General features: G+C 36.8%; 1 protein-coding gene and 1 non-coding gene across 10 annotated transcripts; both read left to right on the forward strand.

Moving 5' to 3' along the window:
• Positions 1-242: 242 nt before the first annotated feature.
• Positions 243-15,811, forward strand: spata6l (spermatogenesis associated 6-like). 9 transcript variants are annotated; one of them, XM_087258975.1, is made up of 13 exons: positions 243-440; positions 545-682; positions 756-828; positions 2,373-2,414; positions 2,500-2,624; positions 5,738-5,821; positions 5,899-6,012; positions 7,707-7,800; positions 7,943-7,974; positions 12,493-12,629; positions 13,393-13,474; positions 13,583-13,680; positions 15,465-15,811. In XM_087258975.1, exons 5-12 carry the CDS (start codon positions 2,601-2,603, stop codon positions 13,652-13,654), a joined length of 639 nt encoding a protein of 212 aa, XP_087115101.1. In that variant the 5' UTR covers positions 243-440; positions 545-682; positions 756-828; positions 2,373-2,414; positions 2,500-2,600; the 3' UTR covers positions 13,655-13,680; positions 15,465-15,811.
• Positions 11,537-11,727, forward strand: LOC137496265 (U2 spliceosomal RNA). The gene has a single exon (XR_015496685.1). It is a non-coding gene; the product is annotated as a U2 spliceosomal RNA (small nuclear RNA).
• Positions 15,812-17,369: the final 1,558 nt, after the last annotated feature.

Consider the following 17,369-nt stretch of genomic DNA (forward strand, 5'->3'; position numbering starts at 1 on the left):
ATATATATATATATATATATATGCTAAAGAATGTCAACAAGGTGAAATGCGACACACTAACATGTAAAAAAAAATAACATTAACATGTAAATAGTACTCACGTAAAATGTCACGGCAGAATTTCAGGCAACACGTGATGACGCTGTTACGTTGAGGCGTAAATGAATCACTGAACCGGATCTTTCAAATGAACCGAATGGCAGGAATGAGTTGGAGTTGGCGCCGCACACGATGCCAATGCCATGGAAACGCGACGCTTTTCCTGAGCTGTCCATGTTATGGGTGAACTTGAGAAAATAACAGTTTGTTAGCGGTAACAACGGGACACAACATGCCTCACAAAGCGGTTAAAGTGATCGTTGAGCTCCACCTGAGGGCGGTGAGGGATTATTTATAGATAATTATCAAGCTTACCAACTAAAATGAGTGACTTTGAGACGGTCAGAGACATGTCGTATACTAACTAACTAACACGAATAACCACAGTAAGTTATGTTGTGACTGGCATGTTGTGTGTCAAAAGTTTTATATATTTCTATTGTAGATTACCTGTCCAGGGGTTCATCTGCCCGCTAAAGATGATGTTTACCTCAGTGTGAGTCTGATGAATCGGTACAGAAAGTCTGAATGTCTTCCTGCAGTGTTTCCGATACTGATTCGCGAGAAAATCCGCTTCGAAAAGGTGGAGGGATATTATTATTGTTATTATTATTATTATTATTATTATTATTGTCTTTCTATTATAGTTGTTTTAGTGTTTTATAAACTCTTTTTTGTAGATACTGAATTATGCCACTGATCCTGAAGCCATAGCTGAATTTCTTCAATGTGAGCTGCTGCTTATTCTTTCTCCTCCTTCATTTCTATTATTCTCATTTATTTTTTTTATACTTCTGTTATCTTGAGAAAAAATGGTTGATTTATATTTGAAAAAACTCATCAAGTACATTTAAGTGCCTTTTTATTCCCAGCGGGCATCTTGGTGTTAAAATTACTTCAGTAAATGCAGAATGATTCGAATTGTCTACCTTGATGTCAATCAAAACGACATCAAATTGATGTCTAACACTGAATTCAAATAAGTTCCTAAAAACAATACTTATACTTAATACTTTCCTTGTTGAAATTTCTTACTATATTGAATCTCTTAAGCTTATTAATAATAATGAAAATAATACGTTTCTTAAAGATTATGATAATTTTTTTTTCTTAAAGATTGAGGTTTTGCAATAGTTTTTTCTCTCTTCTTTCTTATTTTATTTGTTGTTGTTATTGTATTTTTCTTCGATGCAGTGATGTTATTATTCTTGTATTCAATAAAAAATGTTATTAAAATAAAAAAGCATTAAATTGAAATCAGAAAACATATCAAAAATCGATTACAGGACTGTCCTGACCCTTATCCTTTACCGTCAATGTTAGACCTCAATTTGGAGTTGTATTAACATCAAGGTAGTTTGGAAACAACATTTATTCCAGTGTAAATTTGCAATTCGAATTTGAAGCTTTCAGATGAGTAAAACTTATTTATGTTAGGATACTTTCTCTGTGTTGTTATTTTGGTGGTCAAAGGGGGATAAATGTGTGGATGTCAAACGGACGTCAAGGTTTTGACATCAAAACGATTACCATTTCTTAATTGCTCTTTGACGTTGATGTTGTTTTGACATCAAGGTGCTCGCTGGGTTTCATTAGCATTATATTAGGTAATAATTATTATTTAAGGTGTTGTTGTTACACATGTTCCATGTACTTACTGTAGTAATTACAATTAGTTACGCATAATGCATTTAACCCTTATCATTAACTCTAACCATATTCTTGTAGTGCTTATTAATACTAATAATTTCAATACTTTTAAGCACACTTGCATTTCACAAGAGTAATAACTATTGTTAAAAAGAATCAAAGTGGTCTTTATTAGTACTTTTACACTTAAGTGCACTTAAGTATTAAATTGAGTACTTATATTACCTTCAGCTGAAGTGTATTTAGAAACAAAGTCATGAAAGTAAACAGTCTTTTCAATACTAAAGGCTTTTAATTTATTCACTCATTTTCTTTTCGGCGTCATACCTTTAATAATCTGGGGTTGCCACAGTGGAATGAACCACCAACTTATAGAGCATATATTTTACATTTCTTTGGTCTTGTGGGGGAAACCAGAGTACCTGGAGGAAACCCACACAAACACGGGGAGAACATGCAAACTCCATGAAGAAATGCCAACTAACCCAGCTGAGGCTCGAACCAGGGACCTTCTTGCTATGAAGCGACAGTGCTACCTACTGCGCCACCGCGTCACCCCTTTTAATTTAAATCTATTCAATTTGTTCATTTAGTTAATAATGTGTATTTCTCCTCCTCTTCAGATGAAGCAGTGAAAATTGAACTCATTCAGTTGATTCCTCCAGGTACAACTTGTATTAACTTTTCAGATATGACTAAATGGCTCATGTTGCAGATTTCTAACCACCACACCAAAATGTGTGTTTGCAGCTGGAGAAATACTGGCTAGTTTTGAAGAAGATGCTAGAAGTTTTCTTTTCCCAGAGCCCAAGCTGGTCCCGTCTTTCTCTGGAGTGGAAAGAGAGGTGTTGATGACTCGACATCCCACTTTCCCTGTAAGTGCTCTTCAAAACACTGCAGATGAATAGGGTAAAAAACTCTAGTACTCACCTTATTTGCTACCTGACAAAAGTCTTGTCTTCGATCCCAGTTGTAAGAGCAACAAATAATGACTTCTAGTTGATCATTTGGTTAAGTGGTAGAAGGTCGATTTTTCTGATGAATCATCTGTTGAACTGCATCCCAATCATCTCAAATACTGCACCTACTGGAACCCACATGGACCCAAGAATCTCACAGAAATGGTGAAAGAAAAGTCATGGTTTAGGGTTACATTCAGTATGTAGGTGTGTGAGAGATCTGCAGAGTGGAGGGCAACATCAACAACCTGAGGTGTCAAGACATTTGTGCTGCCCATTACATTATAAACCACAGGAGAGGGCAAATTCTCCAGCAGGATAGCGCTCCTTCTCATACTTCAGCCTCCACAGCAAAGCTCCTGAAAGCAAAGAGGGTCAAGGTGAACCATGATTGGCCAGCCCAGTCACCAGACATGAACATTATTGAGCCTGTCTGAGGTAAGATAGCGGATTAGGCATTGAAGATGAATCCAAAGAGTCTTGATGAACTCTGGGAGTCCTGCAAGAACGCTTTCTTTGCCATTGCAGATTACTTTATGGGGTATATGCCGAAGCATGCTACTAGGACTTTTAATTTGCCAGTAACCTGGGTTAATCGCTTCCGGCGAATTGAATGCCAATGCAAAATCTGGTGCGTTTAAGGTCTGTTTTCTTTAAAAATCAGCGATCTCCACTGGCTGAGTGATATCCGATTTAAAGTGGGTCTCAGATTGTACAAGAAGCACTGCATTAAATTACATTTCCCCCGTCATGTCTTTATAATATGAGCATTTATTTTACCCCAGTATATTCAATGGAGCTTCTGCGATAGCCTGCCGATTCTGACGGGCGCATGCGAGTAAACATCTTTTTGTCTCGTTTTACGCTTGAGCAACTAAATAAATGCTAAAGTTTATTTAACTGAATGTATTTTAATGACATTATAACATCGATGCTGTATAAGGAACTGTATAAAATGGAAAAAAGTTCACAATAACAGCTCACCGGAAGTGTATTAGCATGGGAACAGCACTAGCTCGGCATATACCCTATTAACAAGTGATTTGAGTCATTGCAGAGATGTATGGATGCAGTCCTCCAAGCTCATGATGGAGTCAGACACAATATTCATTCTGTTTCCACTGCATTATGACCTTACTGTCCTAATTAAATATTTAAAAGGCATGATCATATTTTATTTTGGTTAAATAAGTTTAATCTAGAGGCCTTTGCCTTTTATGTAAGCCACTTCTGATACCAAATGACCAACTAGAAGTCAAGTTATTATATGGTGTTCCTTACACTTGGATAAGTGACAATACTTTTGTCAAGTAGTGCATGGTGAAAATCATATAGGGTAAAAACCCCTCACTAATAATCACCATACTTGCCCTTGTAATTAGACATTGCAAACATGTTTTCAAGTTCAGCAATGTTATATACAAAAAAGGCAATAATTTGCATACCTGTTTGAGCATTGGATAGAGTCTGGTTTAAAGTTATTGTTGTTGTTTTTGTGACATATAGTCAGAGGTTTTTATTCAGAGGTGATATTAAAAAAACTCCTTTTATTACTCATAATTCAGAAAGTACTACAGATAGTAAAAAAAAAAAGACTTACATAAATTATTGCATATAATTATGTATATACAGTTGAAGACACAATTATTAGTCCTTAATTGTCTTCCAAATATTTCCAGAGTGATTTTCAACAGAGGAAGGAAATTATAATATATGGGGAATATATTATAATAATTATATAGGGAATATATATGTTTAGTGCGGGGGTGGTCAACTCTGTTCCTGGAGAGCCACCTTCCTGCAGATTTCAGTTGCAAACCATATCAAACACACCTGCCCGTAATTATCATGTGGTGTTCAGGTCCTAATCAATTGGTTCAGGTGTGTTTGATATGGGTGGCAACTGAAATCTGCAGGAAGGTGGCTCTCCAGCAAAAGAGTTGGCCACCCCTGGTTTAGAGAAAAAAAAATTCAAAGTCTTTTTTTTTTTTTTTTTTTTGGAATTTAAACAAATTAAATGTACGAAGGTCTATGTTATTAGCCCCTTAAGAAATGATTTGTCTTTGAATGGCTACAGAACAAACCACTATTGTCCACTGACTGACCAATTTAATCTAACTTGCCTAATTAACCAAGTTGAGCCTTTAAAATACACTTTAAGCTGAATACAAATATATTGACAAATAACTAGTAAAATAATATGCACTGTCATCATGTCAAAGACAAAAGAAATTGGTTATTAAACTATTACGCCCCATTCACACGGGGCTTCAGCGTCAATGCTTGACTGAAGGCGTGTCTGAAGTTGGGGCTAAAACGATCGTCATAAAAGCATCAGCCAATGAAATTCAGTCAGCAATAGGCCACTGTCTAGCTGGTGTATTTGCATACAGCGATCTGATTGGCTGACGCTTCCGTCGGCGCTTGAAAAGTTGAGCTAGTCCAGCGAACAACGTTTTTTTTTTTTTTTTACGTTGTTTTTTTTAAATATATATATATTTTATTAAATGCTTGAAAAACAATAACAACAAATGTCATGAATCAAACAGCAACAATCCTGGGGTTTTTACTCATTTAGTCCAAGAAAAGTGCCAAGTCCTTAATCAAAGTCCTTGTTCGTATTGCTTCTAAGTTGGTTGATCAATACACTCAAAATACATTTTCATTTCAATTTTAAATTTAGGGAAAAAAGGTTTACACTTACAAAACTTGCTCTTGTGAATATGAAATTTGGCCTGCAGTGAGCAACGTCTCTGAAGCGGCGCTGACGGATCCACATTGCAGTTCGGCAACGCCTGGCGTCACCCATTCAAAGTGAATGGGAAGCGTTGACGCTGACGCCCCGTGTGAATGTGGCGTTATGTTGATTATCTTCTCTCAGAAAGTTAAAGTGTGATGAAATAGAGTTTTCTTTAGATTAGACTGAGGAAACACCTCTAGCATCTTTCATCTTTAGAACAAAAATAAATATCTGCATTATTAAAATTAAATTAAAATAGTTTTTTTTTTATATTGACTGATCATTTCAGGGTATCTCTCCAAGATTAGAGTTCTCCACGAAGACAACAATCAGTGAAATCTCCAGCGACAATGGCTTCCTAACTCTTCCTGTGGTAAAAACAAACATAGATTTCGAAATGATCAGCTTTACTGCTTTATTTTGTTGAAAACATTGTTTTTTTATCTGTAGAGGAGAATGAGGAGGAAAACCTCTAGAAAGTCCCGAAAACAGAGCAGCAGCTCATCCCTTAGACATCTCTCCTCTGCTCCATGCAGTCAAAGAAGAAACCACAACACAGACCAGGTATCAGAAAATAATCAGGGGGTGGCACGGTGGCTCAGTGGTTAGCAGTGTTGCCTCACAGCAAGAAGGTCGCTGGTTCGAGTCCCAGCTAGACCAATTGGCATTTCTGTGTGGAGTTTGCATGTTCTCCTCGTATTGGTGTCCTCCGGGTGCTCCGGTTTCCCCCACAGTCCAAAGTGAAGTGTAGTAGTGTGTGAATGTCCAATTTAGTTTATTCAATTCACCTATAGCGCATGTTTTTGGACTGTGGGAGTATGCATGTCTCTGAATAAATATCTTCAATAAATGTGTTCCACACCTTGATAAATAATTAAAAATACAATAGTCTAGGAAAAAAGATATGTTGTGGGAATGGTGGATGAGATAAGATGTTGGTTGTTTGTTTGGTTTTTGATAAATTGGTGATGACCAGCAGAGGGCACACAAGCTCTTGCACTTGACCACATGTCTACTTGCATGACGTATTTTCTGTATTTGGTGCTAGTGTTTAAGTGAGCAAGACTAAATGGTTGAGTCTCACTTATAACTCAGAATTGTAAGAATGTATGTAAAGAGCTTTATTTACATCACATTAAACGAACACTACCCATTTTTTGAAAACATGCTAATTTTACAACTCCCCTAGTTAAAGAGTTGAGTTTTAACATGTTTTTGTCCATTCAGACAATTTCTAGGTCAGCCCGGAGCACTTTAGCTTAGCATAGATCATTGAATTGGATTAGACCATTAGCATCTTGCTTAACAGCTAACTACGATTCTTGATATTTTTTCTTTTTAATATAATAAAATATTAAATAAATAATAAATATAAATAATTAATTATAGGTAAATAAATAAATATACATTAATAAATATGAATAAATAATTAGATATATAATAAATATAAATAATGCATTTCCTCTAATTCTGTCATAATAATCAAGGAACTTTGCTGCTGTACCATGGCTTCAGCTGGCGCAATGATATTACACTGGAAGTTACCTAGCTAGGGACTATTTTCTGGTGCTGCATAATATCATTGCTCCTGTCACCACCATGTTACAGCACCAAGTTGCTTGATTATTAAGCTCCAATGAGAGTGTAGTTCCTAGACATATCAGCCTAGAAAATAGCAACTTTTCACAATCAACTTACTATGTTGATTTAACTACAGTAGACTCAAGCTTTAAATACAATAGAAAATTATCTAAACAATGGTCATTTTTTTTTAGCAAGATGCTAATGTTGTAATTCGATTCAATGATTTATGCAAAGCTAAGCTAAAAGTGCTCTTACCAGACCCGGATATCGGCTTCAGAAATGGTAAAACTCATCTGTTTATCTCTAGGGCAGTTGTAAAATTTGCATATTTTTAGCATTAGTATATTAAAATAAGCTTCTTCAATACTCTGATGAATGTCAATTTAATAGTGGTGCTTTTAAATAAGTGTAAACATTTGACATAACACTCAAACACACACTAATCGGTGCACCAATGAAATGTTCAACACTTTTGTGGGCGTAAGAAGTGCTTTTATAAATAAGTGTGAATTAAATGTAAGATGTAAGTTTTACCATATTAACTTGGGACAATACAGTATTGCATGCTTATATCCTGCCATGTGCACATAGTTGTCGCCAAATATGCACATATGAATATTAGGCCTTAGTTTCTTGTTTCTAAATCTCTGTATGTTTTATTTTGTGCGCTGTAGGATCAGAGATCTTCTGGTTATTCACCCGTCTCTGCCAGAAAGCCCAGATTTAGAAGTCTGTCACCACATCGATCAAAACCATTGATAGATGCAGGTATGAACGCTGCAATACATGTATTTGCCATATTTGTTCATGCTGTTTTTTTTTAGCTTGGTGAAATTTGACATGCTTTGTTTAACCAATATGTTAATTTTTAAACCATACTTATAATATGCACCGCATGTTTTTTCTTCAGGAGACCTGAGAAGAAGCTATTCCAGATCTTGGGTTAGTTGTTTATATCATGTGTCATTCACTATATAACGGGGGCCAGCTAGTAAGTGCTGTGCAGGTAAACCTCACTCCTGTGACCTCTAAAGGTGCTCTTGTGACAAATGTTAGAGGCTGTGGTCTTTAGCCTCCTTGGTAGAGCAACTGACCCTCATGCGGAAGGTCGCCGGTTCGATACCTGGTCGGATCGGTTTGGCTGGTGTAGGACCAGCGAGGTTACATCTATACTCAAAAATACAAGCATAAATGAACACAATAGAACAAAGATATGAATGAAATAGACAGTGCTTTATGTATATGTGGATTTCTATTAAATGGATGACTTCATATTTAGCAAATAGGAAACAATGTGTTTGCCCTGGTAATCATCAATCAGTGTACACAATCAGTAACTGTGGGGTTCCACAAGGATCACCTTTGGGCCCTATACAGTTATATAAAAGTAATGATAATATACAAAAAGATACGAAGAGTGTAAGTAATTCAAATTAAGCTTGCTAATGTTGATGTAGTCAATCTGGCAACCTGCGTGATGTCGACGGTAGAGGAGAGACCGGGTGAAAAAAAAAAAAAACGCACGCAAGTTTGCTAGAGCAACGTCATCCCGTGTTGTTCTCGTCCTTGAGTTTGCGGTGAGTTTTGCGATGTTCGGTGAAAAACTACAACTCGGGCGCCCAGGTGAGTGGTTTAAAACATTTTATGTGACACTAGTCGAGAATCAAATGTTTTTACAGTCATGTTTTGTCTAACTTGTTGACAGTTTTGCTGTTATTCCGTTGTTTTGTTGCGATGCTTGTAGTCTAACATTGGACCTACGCGTAACGCCGGTATCAAAAAATAGCAAAATATAATAATAGACAAACAAGAAATATTCATACAAAAGAGCATAATATACAAATAAGATACAAAGAGTGTAAGTAATTCAAAATAAGCTCGCTAATGTTGGTGTTTTCAATCTGGCAACCTGTGTGTTGTCGACTAAAAAGAAAAAAAAGCTCTCCATTGTTTTGAATTTGGACTGCAATGCCTAGTTCAACCACTAGGTGTCATTCCTACGCATTATAGCTTTAAACACCTCAGGAAAGATATGTCTCGTGAACGTGCACAAGTTTGCAAGTGCAACGCCATCCTGTGTAGGACTCGAGTTTGCGGCAAGTTTTGCGATGTTTGGTAAAAAACTACAACTCGTGCACTCATTTGAGTGTTTTAAAATGTTTTTTGTAACACTAGTCGAGAGTCAAATGTTTTTATAGTCATATTTTGTCAAACTTGTCAACAGTTTTGCAGGTATTCCGTTGTTTTGTTGTGATGCTAGTAGTCTAACATTAGACCTACGCATAACACAGGTATCAAAAAATAATAAAATATAAAATTAAACAAACAAGAAATATTCATACAATAAAGCATAATATACACATAAGATACAAAGAGTGTAAGTAATTCAAAATAAGCTCGCTAATGTTGGTGCTACCAGTCTGGCCACCTGCGTTTTGTCGACAAGAGAAAAAAAAGCTCTCTATTGTTTTGAATTTGGACTGCAATATCTAGTTCAACCACTAGGTGTCAGTCCTACATTTACACCTTTAAATAACACCTTAGGGAAGATTTTTCACCTTGTCTCGTGAACGCGCGCAAGTTTGCAAGTGCAACGTCATGCTGTGTTGGACTCGAGTTCGCGGTGAGTTTTGCGATGTTCGGTGAAAAACTACAACTCGTGCTCTCAGGTGAGTGTTTTAAAACGTTTTATATAACACTAGTCGAGAATCAAATGTTTTTATTGTCATATTTCGTCGAACTTGTCGACAGTTTTGCTGTTACTCCGTTGTTTTGTGGCCTTGCTAGTCTAACATTGGACATAGGCGTAACACAGGTATTAAAAAATAATAATAGACAAACAAGAAATATACATTAAATAAAGCATAATATAAAGATAAGATACAAAGAGGGTTTGTATCGTCAATCTGGCAACCTGCGTGTTGTCGACAAGAGAAAAAAAAGCTCTCCATTGTTTTGAATTTGGACTGCAATATCTAGTTCAACCACTAGGTGTCAGTCCTACATTTACACCTTTAAATAACACCTCAGGGAAGATTTTTCACCTTGTCTCGTGAACGCGCGCAAGTTTGCAAGTGCAACGTCATGCTGTGTGGGACTCGAGTTCGCGGTGAGTTTTGCGATGTTCGGTGAAAAACTACAACTCGTGCTCTCAGGTGAGTGTTTTAAAACGTTTTATATAACACTAGTCGAGAATCAAATGTTTTTATTGTCATATTTCGTCGAACTTGTCGACAGTTTTGCTGTTACTCCGTTGTTACTCCGGCGTAACACAGGTAACGTTTTGGTATTTTAGCGTCGTTACGTTTTGGATGCGTCGGTGGACTTTAGTTTGCGCGTTAATTACTTTATTTGTGTCACTGAGATTAATATTTTATTACTTTATTTGTGCCACGAAGATAAATATGTTTAGGCTCGTAAAGTTTGTGCAAGGCGAGCGAGACAAACGTGCGCATCTAATGGAGAATCCACTACACTCGAGCGTGCCAGTGTTGTCTATGTAGTGGATTAAAAGAGATGTCTGTAATGTTTATTTATGTGCTGTAACGTCCAAACAGATGAGAAATGCTGCATGTGCCTAATGTTACAGGTGTTTTTATTATCAGAAAACATTCATGATTATTTACTAGCTCTCACTAGTGAAAGTGTCCTTATTATATCCGCCTCAAGATGCATCTTTAACGTTATAGGCAGCCATATTTACTGTTTGCATTTTACTGAACCTGTATGTTGCCTTGTTTGTAAGTTAACGTTAGTTTTAGGCGTTGTTTGTTAGTTGTAACAGGACAGGGAGGCGCCTACAAATGTAGGTGAATGTAGTATAATTTAGTTCTGCTGTTTTATACAGCGTTATTTAGCTTTTAATCACTATACGTATGCATTATATGTGGTTACTCATGTTTTTGAAGCACTTTAGCACTGTCTTTGCATGATGTCCGACGGTTCACCTCATTAGTAAAGACTCCATGACCTGAAGTAGATGTCGCGTCGGACATTAGGGAGGGGGAGGTGTGCTCCAGGTGCGTGGTTGTTACATGCGGCAGTGTTGTGCTGGTAAGAAGAGAAAGTGTTTATGCAATTCCTCTTGTGTCCACTTGGGGGCGAACCCTTACCGTGTATAAAAGCGTGTTTTACATTGCCTTGTGTTGGTTCCATGCGTTTTACCTCAGCGCTCGTGTTGTAAGCGCTTTCATTTCATCACTGTTTGAAACATTTTGTGATTTTTATAACCGCTTTATCTTCAAATACTCCTAAAGTAGAATCCATGCTTTGGATTGGAGGGGTAGTAGTGCTCATTATAATAGTCCCTCCTCCAGTCAGTTTTTGCTTTTAAAACCGCTTTCATTTTAAAACGAGCTACATAAACAACTTCTCATAAGAGAGTTTGGTGTTTATAAGTGCATATATAGATGATTGTGTGGTTTTTAAAAGGTGTAAAAAGGCTCGCCGACAATGTCTTTACTGTTTCCCGGAAGGCGGTCCCTCCTGCTGACAGTTTGTGGGTATCGCTTCTCGGCCTTTTGGCTAAGATCAAGTGTAGTATCTGTTCTTATCAGTTTAATATCTGATACGTGCCCTACCCGGGCACCATATATTAAATTGATTTTTGGAACAGGGAGATGGAATAGGGGCTTGCTCCGTCCACTCCACGTATCGACCCGGTATTGCAGTACATCCGGGAACGGTGCACCCCCTATACAAGGTTAATGTTAGATCTGTTGTGTGCTGATTTCAAGGTTATATGGATTTGCATTGCAATGTTTTCACTTTGCGTGCGGTTGTTATATACTGTGCTGTTGGCGGTTTTGATAGATGAACATGCTTGCGTCTGTAAATTCACCGGCCACTTTATTAGGTACACTTTACTAGTTCCGGTGTGGACCTTCCAGAAATGCCTAAATCCTTCCATGTCGTAGATTCATCAAGGTACTGGAAATATTCCTCAGAGATTTTGCTCTATATTGACATGATGGCATGACGCAGTTGCTGTAGATTTTTTGGTTGCACATCCATGATGCCAATCTCCCGTTCCTCCACATCCCAAAGGTGCTCTATTGGATTGAGATCTGGTGACTGTGGAGGCCATTTGAGTACAGTGAACTCGTCGTTGAAATTGTCATGTTAAAAAATAAACAGTCTGAGAAATTTTGACCTTACCATCCAAATGTCGCAGCAGAAATCAAGACTCATCAGACCAGGCAACATTTTTCCAAACTTCTATTGTGCAATTTTGGTGAATTGTAGTGATATCGATTCTGAAATTATGCTAGTTGTTTTGCAAGATACCAGCATTCAGCGTAAAGTGCAATTTAAAGGCTTAAGAAGACTAATATAATAGGGAAAAAAGTTAGATCTCTTAAACATCACTTAAGAAATATTTGAGAAATAATTTCACTAGAGGGATAATCATTTTGTCTTTGACTGAGTGTAGTTGTCAGAAACAGACTGTGCTTATTTCAGATGGCTGACGAGGACTCTTCAGACACAGACGATCTCCTTGACATCGCTGATGAAGTGAACCGTTATCATTCCCTCATGGGACATGAAGGATCTTCCATCCCGAGTCCCTCCAGTGTGGAGCACCAGAGGCAAAACGGGTATGTTTACAAGCGTTGCTCCACAGGCAAAACGGGTATGTTTACAAGCGTTTCCCCAGGTAGATACACATGAATGGATTTAACGGATGTTATTTTTGAAGAACCAACTCATATTTTCCTCATCAAATCCATTCCACACAATCTGTATTAGTTTAAGCTACTGCAATAGCCAGAGTTTCTTCAAATAACTGATCAGAGGCCAGTTTGTGTTTAGTTTGAGGAAACTCAAAAAGATTTTGGGTTTAAGAAGGTGGATTGGCTTTAATAAGGTTCTGTCATCAACTTGGACTACACCACTAACTTCGAAGCAGGTTTTATTTTTGGTTAAAGCTGATTTATACTTTGCGTTGCAGACCTCTGCTGTCTGCGCATGGACCTCATAAAACAGATGAGGCTTTTATACTTGTGTTAGCCGTTGAGATATTCTTTAAAGTGTCAGGGGGTGATCAAAAGAAACCCACCATAAAATCAGACGGAAAAACAAAAGTAGGATGTTTCCAGAACTACAATATCATTAATGTTGTACAAGATTTTTAAACTAACTACATTTTTTTTTAATGATAATAAGGATTTTTATAACCATTCAAGTTTTTTTTAACCTGACCTTAACCAGGTTGGATTGGTTTGGTTTTGTCAAACCGAAATGTCTCTGCAACTCTGAGTTTGTTCATCTCGTTTTGTACAACCGGCCTCTTCTGTGTCAGCAATAGGTATAGCAATGAATTGCTTTGTGGTGGGTTTGAGCTAATTGTGTTTTCTGCAGTTCTCCTGATCTGTGGGAGGAGGTTCAGAAACGGGTTCAGAGTCTTTTAACATCTCCCAAAGCAGTTCACAGGCTAGCCTGTGTAAGTAAGACATACACACACACATATATTCTCACACACATTCACGTTTCATCAGCTGCATTATCTGAATGTGACGCTCTTTATTTTATTTTTTTGTGCGTGTGTCAGGGTGCCACTGACTCTGAGATTGACGAGGTACTGATACGACGATCTGTTCTGGACAATTCATGCCCACTCTAATCAACCATGTGTGCTAAAAACAAACGGTACGTGTGTGTGCTTGCATATGGCCAATATTACATGTGGATCATGGTTTGACTGCTCTCATTCAAGTGTTCACTTGTGAAGAAAAATATTTTTGTATATTTATACGAGGTCCATTTATAATGGAGAAAATTTATTCAGAACTAATATGCTAAAATGCATACCGAATGTTTTACGGTACTACAATAAAATAAAATAAATTGTAGTTTAAGTTTTAAATTAAGTGCAATTAGCTGGGTGTTTTTTTAGAGTCATTTTGACACATTTAAAGTGATAGTACACCCAAAAATGAACTTTTTTTTCAATCATTTACTCACCCTTGGCATATTCCAATCCAGTTTGAGATTTATTTCTTTTGTTTTGTTCTGATAAACACAAAAGAAGATATTTTGAAGAATGTTGGAAACTGGTAACCATTGACATATATGGTAGGAAAAACAAATGCCAGTTGCCAATTTTCAACATTCTTCAAAATATCTTCTGTCTTTATGAAGACAAAATTCTCAAAGTGGTTTGGAACAAGTGGAGGATGAGTCAATGATGGCAGAAAATCTATTCAAGTGCGTCTTTATAAGTGATAACAAATTCTGTTATTTTTGGAATATGGTTAACGTGGATTTATTTGACTATTTTGATGTAATTTATTTTGAAAACTGTGTGACATGTAAATAATAATTTTAATAACTGGAATGAGGAAGTTGGAATTCTGTACATTTTAAAATGTGACCCTGGACCAGAAATCCAGTCTTGTTGCATGGGTATATTTTGGCCAAAAATACATCAATAAAAATAAAAATTATATATGTTAAAAAAAATAAAATTGACCGATACAACTTGAATATTACGTAAAGATTGTTCCATGAAAACATTTAGCAAATTTCCTACTGTAAATGTATCAAATTGCAATGTTAAATTAGTAATATGCATTGTTAAGCCCCTTTAAAAAGTGATTCTCAATATTTTGGTGTTACATTCGGTATGGAGGCGTGCGAGAGATCTGCAGAGTGGATGGCAACATCAGCAGCCTGAGGTATTAAGACATTTGTGCTGCCCATTACATTACAAACCACAAGAGAGGGCACATTCTCCAGCAGGATAGCGCTCCTTCTCATCCTTCAGCCTCCACATCAGAGTTCTTGAAAGCAAAGAAGATCAAGGTGCTCCAAGATTGACCAGCCCAGTCACCAGATATGAAGATTATTGAGCATGTCTGGGGTAAGATAGAGGAGGCATTGAAGATGAGTCCAAGGAATCTTGATGAACTCTGGGAGTCCTGCAAGAACGCTTTCTTCATTTTTTCCCCCATTTTCTTTCTTTCTTTCTTCTTCTTTTAAAAAATCTATTTCTTTAAGCTCTCAGATTTCTAATAGTTATACATTGGCCGAATATAAGCATATCCTAATAATGCATGTGATGTATAAATCTGAATAATAAAAAAAGACACTTATGGTCCAGAGTCACATATTTATTTTCCTATATTTATTCACATGTATTCATTTTACTGAATGTAATTCTGAGTAACTCTAAATAAATAAAGTTATATTCTACTTTACACATGTTTTAGCATGTTAGTCAACACATCAAAGTAAGTGTTGATGTGATTATAAAAGCAAATAGTTTAATGTTGTTTGGTCATGAAAGTATTCAGGTACACCTGATTGACATTCCAAGTAGTTTTTTTTAATAGACTTATTTTTTTTTTACAGATTTACTGTTCCAAATGCACATTTAATACAACTAAGCATTGTGAGCATTTAAAAACACGAGTGTTTCTCTTTATTTACAGATGAAAAGGAGGACAACGTGATTTCCTGTGGCTTTGCATCATTTTCCATTCAGTTATGAGTGTTTAGATTGAAGCTTTGACAAGTAGTGTATTAATACCTGTTTCAGCTCTTTAACTGTTAGTAGAGTCTTGAAGTGTGTGTGTGTGTGCATGCATAAACAGACTTCTAAAATGCTATGTTTGCTCAATATAACCATCACAAACCACAAATTTGTCTCTCTTTTGTAACTGGGGTGCAGCAGTGGTGCTGGAGGTGCGAGTCTGATCTGCATCATGTCATTCCTGTATAATTAAGGCAAAAATCCATGAATAAAATACAGAAACAAAAGGAGGAACCACCTTCAAAAGTGTCCATTCAGCAGTGCTTTGATCACACCACTTCTTATTTTTGTATCTTCATGCAAATGCTGGCTCTCACTCATTAGCATTTAAAATGAAACACCTGTTCGGTTGATTGTCAAGTTAAAGGCTGAATGTTTTTATCAGAGAGACTCTGTTTGATCGGTCTGTTTATATATATATATCTGTCTGTGTGTGTGTGTTCCTTTCTGTCTGTCTGTCTATGGGTCTGCCTCTTTCGTTCTATCATTCTGTTTACTTTTCTGTTTGTCTTTCTGCCCTTCTATCGTTCAGTTTATCTATCTATCGCTGTATCTGTCTACTGTACCATCATTCTGACTAGTTCCATCATTCTGCCTGTTCACCTATCCATCTGTCGGTTTGTCCGTCTATCATTCTATCTATCTAACCTTTCTGTCTTTCTGTCTACCATTAAATCATTCTCTATCATTCATCCTGTCTGTCTGTCCGTCTATCATTTTATCTCTCTACCGTTATCATTCTGTCTGTTTATCATTCATTCTGTCTATCCATCTATCATTGTTGCAGTCTACTGTACTATTCTCTCTGTTTCTATCATTCATTCTTTCTGTTTACTGTTCTGTCCATCTATCAAATCCGTCTTCGTTTCTATCATTCTGCCTATTTATCATCATTCTGTTTGTCGAGTTCAGTCATCTGTCCGTCCATCCATTCTTTCTGTCTATCGTTCTATCATTGTCTGGTTATCATTCATTCTGTCTCTCTGTCCATTGTTCTATCGTTCAATTTGTCTATCGTTCTGTCATTCTGTCTGCCTGTCATTCACTTATTTTGTCTAACTAGTTCTATCTTTCTGCCGGTCCATATCCATCCATCTATCATTCTGTCTACTGTTCTATCATTCCATCCATCCATCTCTTTACTGTTCTATTATTCTGTCTGTCTATCATTCATTCTGTCTACTGTTCTATCATTCCATCCATCCATCTCTTTACTGTTCTATTATTCTGTCTGTCTATCATTTCGTCTGTCTACTGTTCTATTATTCCATCCATCCATCTCTTTACTGTTCTATTATTCTGTCTGTCTATCATTCCGTCTGTCTACTGTTCTATCATTCCATCCATCCATCTCTTTACTGTTCTATTATTCTGTCTGTCTATCATTCATTCTGTCTACTGTTCTATCATTCCATCCATCCATCTCTTTACTGTTCTATTATTCTGCCAGTCTAACTCTCTATCCGTCTGTCTGTCTACTGTTCTATCATTCCATCCATCCATCTCTTTACTGTTCTATTATTCTGTCTGTCTATCATTCTGTCTGTCTACTGTTCTATCATTCCATCCATCCATCTCTTTACTGTTCTATTATTCTGCCAGTCTAACTCTCTATCCGTCTGTCTGCTGTTCTATCATTTTATCTATCCATCCATCTATCTACTGTTCTCTTTCTGTCTGTCTACAGTTCTATCATTCTATCCAGCCATCTGTTTGTCCTTCTTTCATTCTATCTATCTGTCTGTCTGCTTGCCTGCCTATATTAGGTCGTGTCATTTAAATACATGTCTGTCTGTTAATTTAT

The sequence above is a fragment of the Danio rerio genome, chromosome 7 (assembly GCF_052040795.2).
Source record: "Danio rerio strain M-AB ecotype USA chromosome 7, GRCz13ab, whole genome shotgun sequence".
Taxonomy (NCBI): domain Eukaryota; kingdom Metazoa; phylum Chordata; class Actinopteri; order Cypriniformes; family Danionidae; genus Danio; species Danio rerio.

Excerpts from the sequence above, each read along its gene's own strand:
- spata6l (XM_087258971.1), top strand. Across the intron at positions 2,415-2,499 it reads CATTCAGTTGATTCCTCCAG|CTGGAGAAATACTGGCTAGT; the intron begins GTACAACTTGTA and ends GTGTGTTTGCAG. Across the intron at positions 5,822-5,898 it reads GCTTCCTAACTCTTCCTGTG|AGGAGAATGAGGAGGAAAAC; the intron begins GTAAAAACAAAC and ends TTTTATCTGTAG.